The 15,376-nt window shown below is 41.2% G+C and overlaps 1 protein-coding gene and 1 non-coding gene across 3 annotated transcripts in view; both read left to right on the forward strand.

Annotated features, from left to right (window-relative positions):
• Positions 1–15,376, forward strand: part of LOC119399514 (helicase SKI2W) — a 114,229-nt gene that overhangs the window by 47,008 nt on the left and 51,845 nt on the right. For both annotated transcript variants that reach the window (XM_037666321.2, XM_037666329.2), the window contains 7 exons: positions 4,732–4,877; positions 4,979–5,125; positions 6,067–6,151; positions 9,861–9,967; positions 10,897–11,025; positions 11,142–11,199; positions 13,748–14,074. In XM_037666321.2, the coding sequence (XP_037522249.1) occupies positions 4,732–4,877; positions 4,979–5,125; positions 6,067–6,151; positions 9,861–9,967; positions 10,897–11,025; positions 11,142–11,199; positions 13,748–14,074 (999 nt within the window). The remainder of the gene's footprint in view (positions 1–4,731; positions 4,878–4,978; positions 5,126–6,066; positions 6,152–9,860; positions 9,968–10,896; positions 11,026–11,141; positions 11,200–13,747; positions 14,075–15,376) is intronic.
• On the forward strand, positions 3,733–3,806 carry Trnas-gga (transfer RNA serine (anticodon GGA)). Its single transcript has one exon. It is a non-coding gene; the product is annotated as a tRNA-Ser (tRNA).

Raw genomic sequence — 15,376 nt, forward strand, 5'->3', positions numbered from 1 at the left:
TTTTGCTGTATCAGTGCAGAATAGTAATTAAGAGGCAATGTGAGGAACTTGTAATGTATGTTCACTGTAAAGCAATAGCTGTTCGGTAATATGTCACTTAACTTAGACCATTAGTTTTGTATAAATTAACGCCAGCTGTAATAATTAATCGGCAAGTAGCTATGACAGTAGTATGGCTATAAGAGCCATATTATCCGCCCACTTTCATGCTTCGACTTTATACCTGCATAATTCTGATGGCAGCATAATCAGTGTTAGAACTGGTTTTATTCTATGCTAAGCTGTTGATACCTTCATGTGTTGATCTCGTTTGAATCTCTTCAGGGTTAAGCTTCTTTTGTAGGTGCATCACTCTTTGTTTCAAAGAGTAATTTTGTTTTGCCAGGCTGCCATGTAAACCTGTGTTTCTTTTAAAAGTACGCTAAAGTGAAACAGTGAATCAGTTTAGGCTGATGAATTATTCATTGCAAACTTTGTTGTCATTAATCTGGCTATCATAGGCTCATTATTAAGAGAGAAAATGGAGGTCAAAGTTTCATATTAAAATTTTGTACTGAACTCTTTGCATATGAATGCCAATGGGACGTCACAAATGTCAAGGTGTTTTTCCACACTTTAGCCGCATTTCCTTAATGAAATTTTCTGAAATTTTGTATGCTAACTCTCTGGCCCCCTTAGAGGCCAATGTACTTCATTTTTTCGATGAACAACTGTGTAGGCTCTAGCAGACGCATTCAAAATCTGTGATGTAACGGCGAGTTGGTGTGGGAACTTCAAGATGGTGTTGCCACCTGCATTTTATTTTTGCGGTTTTCTCACTTACCAACTGACTTCTAATGGCAAGTGTGGTACACTTGTTACTGTGAAAGAGTCATTTATTAATACAAGAAAAATCGTTTTTCTCTTTAGTGTACGTTTAACAAGATAAAAATTAAGACAAAAGCCATAACTAGCAGCCCCTGTCCTATAATGATGCTATGTTTAAGCGTAACTTTCTTTATGAATACGTTTAATTACTTTCCTCTCATAAATGGGGCTTTACAATATAATTCTTGTTATTGTTGATTCCACTTTCTATAAAAATATTGTGGGGTCCATGATGCCTCACTGCTTGTTCATTGATTAGGCTGCACAGTGCAGACCACTTAGAATGGTGTTGATAAACACGAAGAGTCCTGTTTCACTGGCTGCTGTCTTGCTTTCTTAGCTCACCTGAAGGAGAGTGGTGACAAAATTTTTATTGCAATAGCAATCATATGGACCCTTGAGGCGCATTTTTGTGTTAACCCTTTGCGGTTCGTTGTCGGCCCCTGTCCGACCATGCAACACGGCCGTAGCGATCCGCTGTCAGGCACCGCCCGATGAGGCTGTATGGGGTTGAAATCGGTGGGTTTTCTCACTGTGCCGTACATGCATTCTCCCCTTACGTGATGCGCCATCTTTTAGGGCATGGTTTCTTAAAGGGGTACTGACATGAAAATTTTCAGTTGTCGTCTTTTTGCGTCGAATGAAAGGTCAAGCCCTCAAGAGCCTAGAAAAGGTAGTACTAAGCGTGAGTGTACCCTGAAAAAGTAATTACGCGTGTTTTTAAAAACTAGTTTCGGTTCCTACTGTACCCTGACGTCACAACACGGCATGAGCTCCTCGTCACGTGCTCCCACAATATATAGTGACGTTTCCATGGCCGCTCCGCACCGTGGCTCCATTGGTGATGCACAAGCGGCCATCTTGAAGTTTTGGTACCTAACGTCATCACAACTAGCCAGACTTCTGCCTGAAGTCACCAGAATTGGTACTGTAGCCTGACGTCAAGCTAGTGTCGATGTCGGTAGGTGCGCGATGGAAAAATCGACTCTAATATTTAAATAAAATATCTTATCAGCATTTGCTGAGCTTCACACTTGCTCAGAGCCGTCTCTGCATACAGGAGATTTGTATGGCAGAGTAAACGCGCCTTTGAAAAATGCTGTCAGTACCCCTTTAAAGTGGGTTCCGCAGGCCCCTCCTTGGGGTTCCACGAGTCACTGATAAATTTTCCCTGGTTCTGTACTCACCAAGTCACTTAGATGGCGAAACCCAGGTGTGATCGATCTAAGGAACCTCCATTACCCACGCCCAAGTATCAATAAGCACATCTCAGTGCATAACATAAACGCGCGAGCTGCGCAATAAATCCTGCCAGCAGCTTGTAGCCAGCCAGACTCCGAAAGCGAGCCACGTGGTTAAGCTATTTCTAGAACTCCGGGCTAACACTACCCTTAAAGAGAAATGTGGTTGCCAAAGTGTTGTTACCTTCTGGGTGGAGGCTGCTCCTTTATTCCCACATCTCTTTGATATGGCAGTGGACATACTGCTGCCATTTGCAACAACATATGCGTGTGAGCAGGTATTCTCGACACTAGCCTATCTAAAAAATAAGCACAGGAATCAGCTGAATGCAGCAGCCGACATGCAGCTGGCCCGGAGTGTGCCTGTGCCTCGCATCAATTTGTTGGGGCAAGGAAAGGGAGTACAGTTGCATGTCACTGAATAAATTTTTATATACCCTTGCTTTTGAATTTATTGCACATGAACGTAGCATGAACCGAATGAAAAATGCTTGCATGAAAGTGGGGGGGGGGGGGGGGGGGGAGGTTCCTTGGCACTTAATGGAGCATAGCAGGGTTCCTTGAACCAACATGCTTGAGAACCCCTGTCTTGGGAAATACCTAAGTGAACTTCATTTTGTCAATGCTTACTTTATTTCACACAAGGGTGCAGCTCAATAATCTGCTCGGACCTTCTGGATATCCGAGGGTTCTCAATGGCGTGCTGTTCGCTGTGAAGTGTAGCAGCTTTATCACCGCGTGCCTCTTACGGCGGTAACAAGGCATTTAGCGAAAGCAATGATGACGTTAGTGAGGATGAGAATTAAGTGCCTCCATCAGACTGTTGGCAGTGATTCAACAGAAGCAAGTTATGAAGACCGCAGTGGCCGTGCAGTTGACTGTGCAAATCTGCTGTGCAAGCCACACATTTTCTCGCAAATGATTGAAATAAGGGCGAAAGCGTTTTTGCTAACTTCTCGAAGTTTTGATTGCCGATAGTTTCATTTTGTTGCAAATGCAGCACCTGAATCACGGTGTATAAGAGCAGCGACACGTGCAGTACCGCTGTAACCTCATCGAACAGCTGGTGGTTGGATTGAGGGCTCGCGCCAAAAAAATGGAGCCCATCTGGACATATCGAGTGTGAGAAAAGGCTAGATGGCAAGAGACATTTCATCTGCAACATGCCAGGCTGAACCAGCAAGGGTTCTGCTAAGAAAGAGAAAATAGACAACCACCCGTTTGTAGCACGAAGCCACAAGGAAATCCATACGGATTTCTCAGAAATAAAGCCTCTTAGTTGCCGAAAAATAAAATAGCCCTTTGAGATGCATGATATGCATGTGCCAATTTTATGTAGTACCCTCTGTGGTGTGTACACAATGACTTTTTTGGTCTTTAACATTGCCTACTTCATCTTTTATTCGTCCCGGACCAGGACGAATTTTTCGGCAACTAAGAGGCTTTATTTCTGAGAAATCCGTATGGATTTCCTTGTGGCTTCGTGCTACAAACGGGTGGTTGTCTATTTTCTCTTTCTTAACCCTTCCGCCACCTTGCGGGATTCCGCAGAACTGATTTGCAATATGTGTCCAGTTGCTTTGAGTTGTCGATGAATTCGCCCTCGCGCTGCCAATTGCTAGCTTCCTGGTTAGCTCAATTGGTAGAGTGACCGCCTCGGAAAGGCGTTGGTCCCGGGTTCGAACCCCGGACCAGGACGAATTTTTCGGCAACTAAGAGGCTTTATTTCTGAGAAATCCGTATGGATTTCCTTGTGGCTTCGTGCTACAAACGGGTGGTTGTCTATTTTCCCTTTCTTAACCCTTCCGCCACCTTGCGGGATTCCGCAGAACTGATTTGCAAAGGTTCTGCTGTTTTTAGTCAACAAACAAAAGGAAGCAGGAGAGAAACTGTGTTTTTCTAAAAAACCTGCAGCCATAACACAGACCTGCACCTTGGAGAATGGTCCGAGCAGTTCCACACACAACTCAAATGTTGTTAATTGAGTTAGGTATATAATACAACAAGAAAAATAAATATTCTTTGAGTCTTCCTTGCATAGTTTGAGTTTTTCATTGAGGTGCCAGTAACTGGCAAAATAGTTTTGGACCAAAGCAGCCGGAAAGATGGTAAAAGTTTCGGACTGCAAATGGTTAAGTATGCAAAATTAGTTCGAAGTGCCTGCTTAATCTTGCAGCTGTGTTGATATTGACAATATGAGCATTGCATTGAATTACTGTATCATGGCTGCCAGCAGCCCTTTGAGATGCATGATATGCATGTGCCAATTTTATGTAGTACCCTCTGTGGTGTGTACACAATGACTTTATTGGTCTTTAACATTGCCTACTTCATCTTTTATTATTTTATTCCATTTACTAACTTATATTATCAGAAAAGGCCTTTTGGAAGCCTGGATATAGCCTAATATACCACTAAATGTGGCCTCAGTGGCTTCATTTACTCTTTCATGGAACCCATACAGAAGCTGCGAACACTAAAGTGGTGGTCACTGTAAGCAACATTGAGTTAAAAATGGTATCCTTATTAGTAGACAGTAGTATAGCAAGAACTGATGTACGTATAATTAAAAGAAAATGTTGCTCCTATGTTGTACTAAGCAAAACTTTTGTGGTCTTTACAGTGGCCCTTTGAACTGGACACCTTTCAGAAGAAGGCCATTGCTCACTTAGAAAACAGGGATTCTGTCTTTGTGGCAGCTCACACTTCTGCAGGCAAGACTGTAGTTGCAGAATATGCCATAGCGCTCTCTCGACGCCACATGACAAGGTCTGTGTATGGGCTGGATCAATTGCTAATGAATAAGCTTGGTATTTTGTAAAAACGTCAGTTTGGATTTGTGTTCTTATCTAAGATTTTTTTTTACCCAGGACAATTTACACATCCCCTATCAAGGCTTTGTCCAATGAAAAGTACCGTGACTTCAAGGAAACCTTTACAGACATTGGGCTTATCACAGGTGACGTCCAGATCAACAAGGAGGCATCCTGTCTTATCATGACAACAGAGATTCTCAGGTATACATCAGTTTGATTTGTATTATTAACCAGTTGTAGCTTGATTTATTCTGGTTCTGCAGTATTTTTATTGGTACGTTACAGCAGCCTAAGAATTTGGTTCCAGTATAGTATGGGTTATAGATATAGACGTGTTATCACTGTGCTCTCATGCAGCCAAGTCTGACTTGCCTTCATTGTGCTTTGCTGCCATCTCCATTCCATGCAGAAAAGCCATGACTGAATTTCTGATCTGCTGTAACTCAGTGTGACCAAATTTAAAGACAGCATATCCCATATTTTTGAGTGTGGTCTCAGTGGCACTGTGTGGCTTCCTGACTTCAGTGTGCCTGGCTTGTTGCCAAGCTATGCTTTAACTTGTGGGTACAGATGAACCTTTAGCTGCAGTCCGAGTTTCCAAGAAAAATTACTAGAGGAAACTTTGCCACTGCTGTTATTCGGCTATTGTGGGAATAATGGTTAAGCTTACTCAGCATTATTTAATCTTAGTGCTTTTGTCTACAGATGCTCTTGTGATGTTATTTGTTCAGGTTTTCCTTCTAATTTACCTACCTATATCATGCAGTTGGTGCAAAAAAAAAACAACACTATAGTTGTCGCAGCAAGTAAACATATCATATAATCAGTGCAACAGGTAACTATTGTACAGTTGCTGCAGCAAGTAGCCCTACCATACATTTCAACATTTGGCGTAACAAGTAACTGCCAATACAGGTGCTATGACAAATGACAATAACATACATGTTGGTGTTGGCTAAGTGATGGGTAATGTTTGCTAGTATTTCCATGTGTTAATTGAGTGATGCAATTACAAATAATGCTGGCACATTATCTGACAGTTCCTCAGTAGGGAGCTCCTGCTGCAATTCATTTTTTTTTCGGACTTTCTTAGTGCATGTGAAAGAGTGTGTGCCACTTCTTCCCTCCACTTCTGCTTACAGATCCATGCTTTACAACCAGTCAAATGTGGTGGCTGACCTAGAATGGGTTATATTTGATGAATGCCACTACATTAATGACCCTGATGTGAGTTTATGTTCATTTTAATCGTGGTGCGTTGCATTGCTTTGAAGTGCAGTATTTGATTGTAGGCTTTTTTTCAAGCAATGACCTTAAAGGGTCATAAACTACTTTTCCAAGTAATCATTGAATGTCCTTAGTATCGGAGCTTATCGCCTCACGAATTGATCATCGCAAAAATTTTTCGAATTCGTCAAGTACGAGTGTAGTTGCAAGGATTAGCCACACACTGTAAGTGTTTTTTCTCTTCTCTTGTCCCGATGAGCGTGCTGGAAGCTACACACGGAGAAATCACAAGGGGGGACGAAGCTGCGTCACGGGCACGTCATGGCTTTGAGCGAGCATCATGAAACGCGATCGCTCTCTCCCTGCGCTACACCGGCGGGCGCAAGTGTCACTACTATGTAACTTTAGCCCACTATAGAGCATGTCACCTGGCACGTAGTGGCGCCCCGTGGCAAGAAGTGCATCTGATCTGAACATCACTCTTGTTTTATATCAACTATCGGCCAATAGCAGCAAATTTCTGTGTGACGCAAAATCTGCTGTATGATGGCCCTCCGAAGAGCATGAGTACGGGCCTCTGTATGAAGAGAGGGCACCTATAGAAAGTGGCAACTTCGCGCTCCACTTGCGAACTCTCCTTGCTGTGCACGACTAAGATTTGGCTGAGCTGTTCACAGCAGTGTTTACTTTCCGCTGTGTGTGTTTTTTAACCAAGCACAAGGGGTGGTTTATGACCCTTTTAAGCAGAACATATTTTCCTGGTCTCTTGGCTCTGTTTAACAAGCGTTTACTGTATTCTTTATTGGATGGCCAAAAGATGGGCTTGGTCTTGATGCTTAGGGAGGCGTCCTTAGCCAAAGGGGCCTTGAGCAAAGGCCCTTTCGATCAGTTGAAGCTGGCCATCAAAGCTGTAGCGTAAGAAGAAATCATGAACAACCACCAACTACACTCAAACCTCACTATAACAAAATCACATGTGCCATGAAAATAACTTCGTTATATCCGAAAATTCGTTATAAATGTTTATTTGTAACACTCTATCTATGACAAGACTATTCTTCATTTACTTCACTATAACCGATAATTCGTTATATTCGTGTTCGTTATATTGAGGTTTGAGTGTAGTCCAATTCATTGCTCTGCTAAGAGATGCGGAGGTTGGGGGAGTTTGTGAAGATTTATCACATCCGCGTACCACGTGCCTCAGTGCCAAGGGTTCCCTGCGAAAGAAAGTAGGCTTCATACACCTTCTCGATCAGCTTGCTTTGCAATGGCTGTCATGTTGTTGTGAGTCATGTTATCCACATCATTCATGGTGGTGGACTGCAGTCTAAATTTCATACAGCTGTCATGATATGATCTGGCAAATGGTGTTTATTTAACAATGGGACCGCGAGCAGCATGCTTATGCAGAGAGATATGGAACAGTGGTAATGAACTGGCCTTTGCCAGCAGAATAAGTCAACAGAACATTAATTTCTTCTTAGTGCCTGTTTTTGCTTTTTGAATTTTATGGAAGGGTGTCTCAGCGAGTATTCAGCACTAACTAGACGGGCACACATGCAGGGTAGTCTGAGAGCTCTTATCAGCAGCAATATACAGTATGTTGAGTTTTCAGACAGTATGTTTCTGTACTGTGCAATATATTGCCCATGAACCTGTTAGCTGTATAGAGAATAAATATAAGAATATATATATATATATATATATATATATATATATATATATATATATATATATATATATATATATATATATATATATATATATACTAAATGAAGGGAGGGCACGACAGGTCCGGGTATTTTCTATATTGAATGAACTTGCAGGTAGCACGTTTTGAAAAGGAAAAAATGCCTTTACTCTGACGAAGGCCGTGCCACGGCCGAAACGTTAGTAAAGGCATTTTTTCCTTTTCAAAACGTGCTACCTGCAAGTTCATTCAATATATATATATATATATATATATATATATATATATATATATATATATATATATATATATGTACATACATACATACATACATACATACATACATACATAAGAGGATACATTTCATGACGTCTGTTGAGAAGATATTTCTGAAAAGTTGTGCTAAGCATCAAGTTTTATAGCATAGGGGTATGCTATAAGTACTGGATTGATTTTTCTGCACTTTTGACATTCCATGTAATAACTGTAAGAAACTGATCATTGGAAGCTTATTATTATTATTATTATTATTATTATTATTATTATTATTATTATTATTATTATTATTATTATTATTATTGCTACACAGCATCTGCCTTTCTCATCATGTTTGATTACTAGAAAAATTAGTATAAATGTCTCTTTTAGATGTCTTTCAGATTGAACTTTAACCACCGCTAGTTGCCAGCCTCGGTGACTCGGGCCATAGGTGTATCTTGTATCGTTTAAGATACAAAATACTTAATGTGATGTATTGAAAGCATAGGTGCTGATATGAGTCGTACTGAATTTATCATGATACAGATAGAAGATACCCAGAGAGTATCTAAGCTAGTCTCTAAGATACATGTATCTTTGATGCTGCCGAGGCCTGATCTGACCTACATGCAACGCGGTCAAGTTTGTCAGCTTTGAAGTAGTGGTCTCATTACTTGTACCACTCTTAACTTTTCAAGATTAACTTTTTTTTTTGCACAACTTTTAAGTTCTTATCATTGCAACACCAGAAATATTTCTGTAGGAACAGTAAATAACTTCTTATTTCTTATTCAAATATTTTAAAATAAATTTTCGATGTAGACCTTAACTACAAAAATACAAAAAGTCCACTGATGCTATATGTTGAGAGGGAGGATGGCTGGAGTATAGCAGTTGCTTTCCTTTTGGCAGGAAATGTTGCAGAAGGAGTGGTGAGCGAGCTGGTTCATTGTTATGTGGTGACAACATCCAGCTCTGGTTTACCTACAGCAGAGTCCTCTTTTGGTGTATAGATTCTCTGAAACGCTTCAGAATTTTCATGTAGAACTACTTCCATACTGTCCGCCTGCATCAAACGTAGCGAACATATTAACAGTAGATTACACCTTGCCAATCAAGGAAAACCACCAATGTCATCATGTTGTATTGGCTCACGTTATCTTTCAGTCGGGCTGATGCTTGCCCCACCTACTGTGACTTCGACTAAAACTGCTGTAGTCTGCTCTAGCACAATCAAGCAGTTCTTCACGAATGTTAACATGGTTTGCTTCCTGGTACTCAGTCTGCACATGGGGCTCAAATTTTGTGGGGATGTAATGCATATTGAGTCAATCTGTTTGAATTGCTTGGCATGATATGAAGCTAATACCTACTTCACAAATAATTTTGATAGTAAAATACAATGTTACAGAGCCAATTTTTAAACTGATTGGATAGCATCACGTGCTGGCATTAAAAGGTTTGCACTCCGGAGCTGTTCACCATTTGACGGTCTTCCTATTTTAAGAACTATACCACTCATACCACTGTAATTGCTTATTGGCAGTAATAGAGAGATTTGGCAAAAACTGGTCTATGTTTTCTCAAGAGCTGCTGTTATTCATTGCCTCTAGCCTTTGTACATTGTGTTCAGTGTTTTAGGTGCTGTGTGATCCTTCCAGTCTTCGTTGTATCACACCTCAAATTAAAACCTGAAAATTCTCAGCCATGCTCATATAGGCATGCACATTGCATAGTTTTATTTCTCCTTTACTACAGCGGGGTGTTGTTTGGGAAGAAGTCCTCATCATGTTGCCAAGTCACGTGGGACTTGTCCTGCTCAGTGCCACGGTACCAAATGCACTGAGCCTCGCCAATTGGATTGGGTGTGTATTTGCATTAGTTCAATTTATTTTAAGCACCTCTCATTCCTTGCCACAAAAAAGGTGTGATTAAACAGAATAAAGCTTTTACAATCAGCTTGTTTCTCTTTCAGTATGCCTTACTTTATTACGAAATGTTATAAGATGCTTACAGCATGTTGTCCATTGTTGTGCTTTGTATCTTAAAGGAGCCCTGCAACACTTTTCCAAGTAGCATGGAATGGCTTCGCTAAAGGAGCTTATTGCCTCACAAATCGACCGCCGCAAGAATTTTTAGGATCCGTCCAGTACGAGTGGAGTTACAAAGATTTGTCACATGCTGTAATTGCTTTCTCTCTTCTCTCGTCCCAACGAAAACGCTGGAAGCTAAGCAGGGCGGGATGGCATGTGGGAATAAGGTACGTCACGTGCACCTCGTGACCTTCAGCTTTTTTTTTTTTCTTAGAACGCTTGGCGTACTGTCAGTGCAATCGTGCGCGCACGCGGGCAAGTGGCGGCTTCCCGCAGCGGCCGCAGTAATTACAGAGCACGCCATGTTCAAATCAGACAATGGCGTGGAACTTGAGTCAGTGATGCAGTGATTTTGAGTAAATAGCATCATTTGTTGAGAGAAGAGGAAGCGATTTTTAGCTGACTGAGAATTTATGGTAAATCCCAGACCATGTGCTGCGCTATAATGTTTGGCTCGCGTGTTCTCGGGAGCCTCGACTACTGATAGGCAGCATTTTCTGACCATGCTGAAAAAGTGTTGCAGGGCCCCTTTAATGGTATGCACCTGATTGTGCATTGTGCCTTGCTATGCATTAAGCTCTAACAATTATGGCTCATTATGGAAACCATAAGTAAGTTGATGCTTGCTTACAACTGTGCAACTAAATAAATTTCCTTTTTGAAGACTTCTGCTCAGATCTCTTTATTGTTTCCTGACTTAGGCGCATTAAAGAGCGCAAGCTGTACGTCATTTGTACTACCAAGCGCCCTGTACCTCTGGAGCATCATCTCTATTTCAATCAGGAAACATTTCTGATCCTGGATGCCACCAATAAGTTCCAGACTGCCAGGTTGGTCTTTCATTTAATAAGCTATATTCTAGATGAGCTCTTTTGTGAAAATTTTGCACCAGTTGGCTTGCATGCGAGTCTTATATGCCACCTTACCCTTGCTGTTTCTATTTTAGCTACATGAAGGCCTGTGCAAGACGGAAAGAAACTATGAAGGCAACTCGAACATATGATGTGAGTTTTTTTTTAAGAAAGAATATGCTGTTTATGCCATAGCACTACCTGTTTTTATAAATGCGAAAACATGGCTATATGTGCAATGTCTGCCACATGCTAAAAAGACTGTAGCCGTTGCAACGTACTTTGTTGGAACTTACATTCAGCAAAGCTCCTTCGCATCTTGATATTTTACCCAACACTTCAGTGCGTATGATGTGACGTGTATTCCTAGGCCTCTTCCACCTGCTTTAACAGGGTATGATGTCCATAATGTTGACTGTCATTTGTGACGAACTTTTCTCTGAGGCCTTCCTTAGCTGGGCTATAACCAGAAGGGAAGTGTAGACTGGAAGTGGAACTGAGAAGTAAATTTAAGAGACTTGAGTGGAAACCAGAATTTAACGTAAGACCAAAAGTGCATGCCTGGAAGTCACTTGGCGAACTCGGAAGTGGCATAACAAAAGTCTGGTGTGGCTGTGTTTGATCTGCGGCATTTTTCAATTTTTATTTTGAAGTGTTAGTTATTTGGTTAGACAACAGCAGGACAGTCAGCAAAACCTGGCTTCACTAAAAAGAAACAATTGTACTCTAGCTAAGATTTCAACTGGGATTTGCTGTGTGGGATAGAAATATTTTATCATGAAGCTAAGGTTTTGTCCTTTTTGTAAGATGATTGCCAACAACTGACCAACATGTTTTCTAAACGTGCTGGCCAACAGCTACTTTGTCAACAACAACAATGTTGGTTGATGTAAATTGTTGGCAACAACATTGAGTGACAGCAGCAAGTGCAACCACATTAAAAAAATTTCTTTTATGCACACAGTTGGGCACTTGTGAAGCTGCACCACTTTTTCTCTTTTGCTTATTGTGAGGTACGCAACCCAAAACATTCCATAAAACTACACTAACGTTTTGTTGTAATTTCTGGTATTCCGCTGGTCAGCTCTGGGCACATTTCTTCAAGGGACACTTATTAGATCACATTGCCTCCTTGCATGTCAGTGACAAAAACTGAATGCTGCCTTTGTAATATCTGGTGTGGTCCTCTCATGTTTTAATCGCGCTACAAGCTTCTTCCCGATGAAGTTACCTTTACTGTGATTGCATTACACATGGTCCTCTTCCATCAATAATTTGTATGCATGTCGATGTATACCACTAGTATGTGCCTTAAGGTTCAGGCATACCATAAAATTAAGACAAGTCAAAGCTGCTTTGCAGAAAAGAACTTTCTTGAGATGACAGTGAAACTGCAGCAGGCAGTGAGCTCCACCACTGAAAAGACTGGCACTGCAGTAGCTTGTGACGGAGCATGTGGGATCACATGGGTGCAGCACCTGCGTCATCTGCTTCAAAACTGTGGTGGCCAAGGATGAAATTTTTAGCAATATTGGCCTTACTGGTGCTGTGGTTTGAAGCTCACCTGTGACATAAAACTAGACATCGAAGAGTTCAGAAAAAAAAGAAAGACTAAATCGTTGTAAAGAGTAATTGCATGTCACTGTGGGCAATCTTTAGCTGAATGGTGAAAGTATTTTTAAACAGTTCCAAAAGCACTTGCACAACAGTATTTTCCTTTGTCGCATCTAATGCTCATATCCTGTGACACAAAGTCCATAACGCAGTGGAAATAGGTGCATTCGGTACAGGTATACCGTACTGCATTCAAAATGAAAAAAAAAAAAGACTATGCACCACAGTAAAGTGAACGAGGGAACACGGCCTTGTTCTTTCAGCTGTTCATTAGTATATCACTTTCCTCATTCCTTGGGTATTTTTATGCTGTATACCAAGCTTAAATATAGACACGTTTGAAATATATAATTTATTAACTTACTTATTTATTGGTTCTAGTGAGTATCTTTAATGATCACCTTCGAAGTGCAGTTATGCTTGTTCAGATGGGTCATTTGAGGAGGCTGATATACCTTGCATGGAAATTTGCAATGTTCCAGGTAGATATAATTGAAGAGATTCACAAGTGAACATTTTAATTCCCTTCCTTATATCCTAAGACAAGCACCAGAAAACCTAAGACAAGCAGAAATCCTAAGACAAGCACCAATACTGAAATTACAGGTGCAAGTTGCTGCAATAACTTCTCTTTCTCTGCAATTTCTAGCTCATGCAGGTTCTTGCTTACTGCTGACATTTGGAGAATAAGTCCAGTGAACGTTACTGTGTCATTTTTCTTCTCCTTGACGTTGCAAGCTGTCACATGTCTTGCCTTGTAGACTGCTTCTCCTGCCAACAGCACTCGTCAAGTCATGAAGCTTTGGTTTATCAACCTGTTGATGCGAAATACTGGCAATCTCACCGGTTAGGAAAGGAAATGATAAGAAGCATTAAAAACAGGCATGGCATATGCTCATGTTTGTGTTAGCACCAAGCAATGAATGTGCAGGAGAATTTCATGTGAAATTCTGTTTTTTCTAAAGAAAGAACACACCATGTAATTATGTCAATGTCATTGGTGCAAATGAAGAAACAAGTGATTACAAATTGTTCTGGTGATGTGCTGATTAATAATTTTGCTCTCATGTTCATCTGTATTTCTTAGGACAAGACCCGGTACCAAGGTCTAATACAGCACCTACGCAAGGCAGACCGGCTGCCAGCAATTTGCTTCACCCTGTCACGCCGACGCTGTGATGAAAATGCCCAGTTATTGCAATCACTTGACTTGACCACAGCTGAGGAGAAGGGGGCAGTGCGGCGTTTCCTGCAGAATAATGTAGTATCCCGGTTGAGCCGTGCCGACCAGCGGTTACCACAGCTACGCTCACTGCGAGGTCTCCTGGAAGCTGGTTTTGGCGTTCACCATAGTGGTGTGCTGCCCATTCTCAAGGAGGCTGTCGAAATGCTCTTTCAGCGTGGCCTCGTGAAGGTCAGTGTGACAAGCATGAACGTTGGGCTCTTGCATCATGTGGAGTGAAATACATGATTACTGGGGACATAGTACAAATAAACATGCTCCATTCTTAAAAATTTTGAGTAAAAGGACAAGTATCCACTAAAACGAAAACAGAAAAAAAGGAAATTAATTTATGGTAATACATAGTCAGTTGCACTTTTCTTTTTATTTAAATATGAAAACATGGGACATAGTAAGTATTGGGCAGTATGGCACAAAGGTCTACTGTGTAATTTCAGGTCATGTGCTCTTTAATTTTCAAGGGTGACTGATACTTTGTTACAGCCTTAAATATTGCAGGGGAGTAGCCAGAAATTTTTTTCTTTTTCAAGCCCCCCTCCCCCCTCGGGCATGCCAGTGACATATCGCATTAATTTTATCTCTTGTCTAAATATTCTTTTCTTTCAGCTCAGCATGTGTGCATCCCAGTAAGTTTGCTCTTAGTTACTTGGAAAATATCAGTGCATATACGGTTGAACCCTTTTATAACAGGGACTGATGTAACAGACAGTTGGGTATAAGAGACACAAGTGTGCCTACATCGAAATAGGGGTTGATCAGAAATTGAGAACATGGCACCCTGCTTATAAGAGGCACCGCATATAAGAGACAACTGCTTCAGTGCATGTCTCTTATAAAGGGGTTCAGCAGTAGTAATTCTGCCACGTAATAACGTAAAACTATTGTGTATTCTGTCCTCACTGGCTCTCCATGATAGGGCAAAATCATCTGAGTCATGCCCACGGCGCTTGTGTGTCATGTGATGCATCAAACGTCACGAAAACGTGGCATCACATAATGACTTTAAGTGGAACATAAGAGAATAAATTGTTATGATACTGCATCTTCCTTGCCTATAATGCTTTGCCACTGGCCAGATATTTTTGGTATGCGCTGACATTGCCTGCATGGTTTTGTGACACTCAGGGTCACAAAACCACGAAAACTCACGACGTCAAAATGACGTGCATGCACTAAAGAACTCATTTAACACCATTAAAGGCAGCGCAAAAAACATTGACACAGAAAAGGAGCACACATACACGGCACTATTTTAGTGCTCCTTTTCTGTGTCCGTGTTTTTTGCGCTGCCTTTAATGATGTTATCATACCAACTCACCAAGCAAGACACCCACAGCTCAATTATGTGCCGACCAAAAGTACACTTTGACGGAATAGCTGGGCAGTGCCCCCATATAAGCGGAATAAAAGATGGCTGCCTGCTGATCATATTAGTAGTGGTTGCTCTTAGCTACTGGCAAAAATGAATTTATT

The sequence above is a fragment of the Rhipicephalus sanguineus genome, chromosome 1, assembly GCF_013339695.2.
Source record: "Rhipicephalus sanguineus isolate Rsan-2018 chromosome 1, BIME_Rsan_1.4, whole genome shotgun sequence".
Taxonomy (NCBI): Eukaryota; Metazoa; Arthropoda; class Arachnida; order Ixodida; family Ixodidae; genus Rhipicephalus; species Rhipicephalus sanguineus.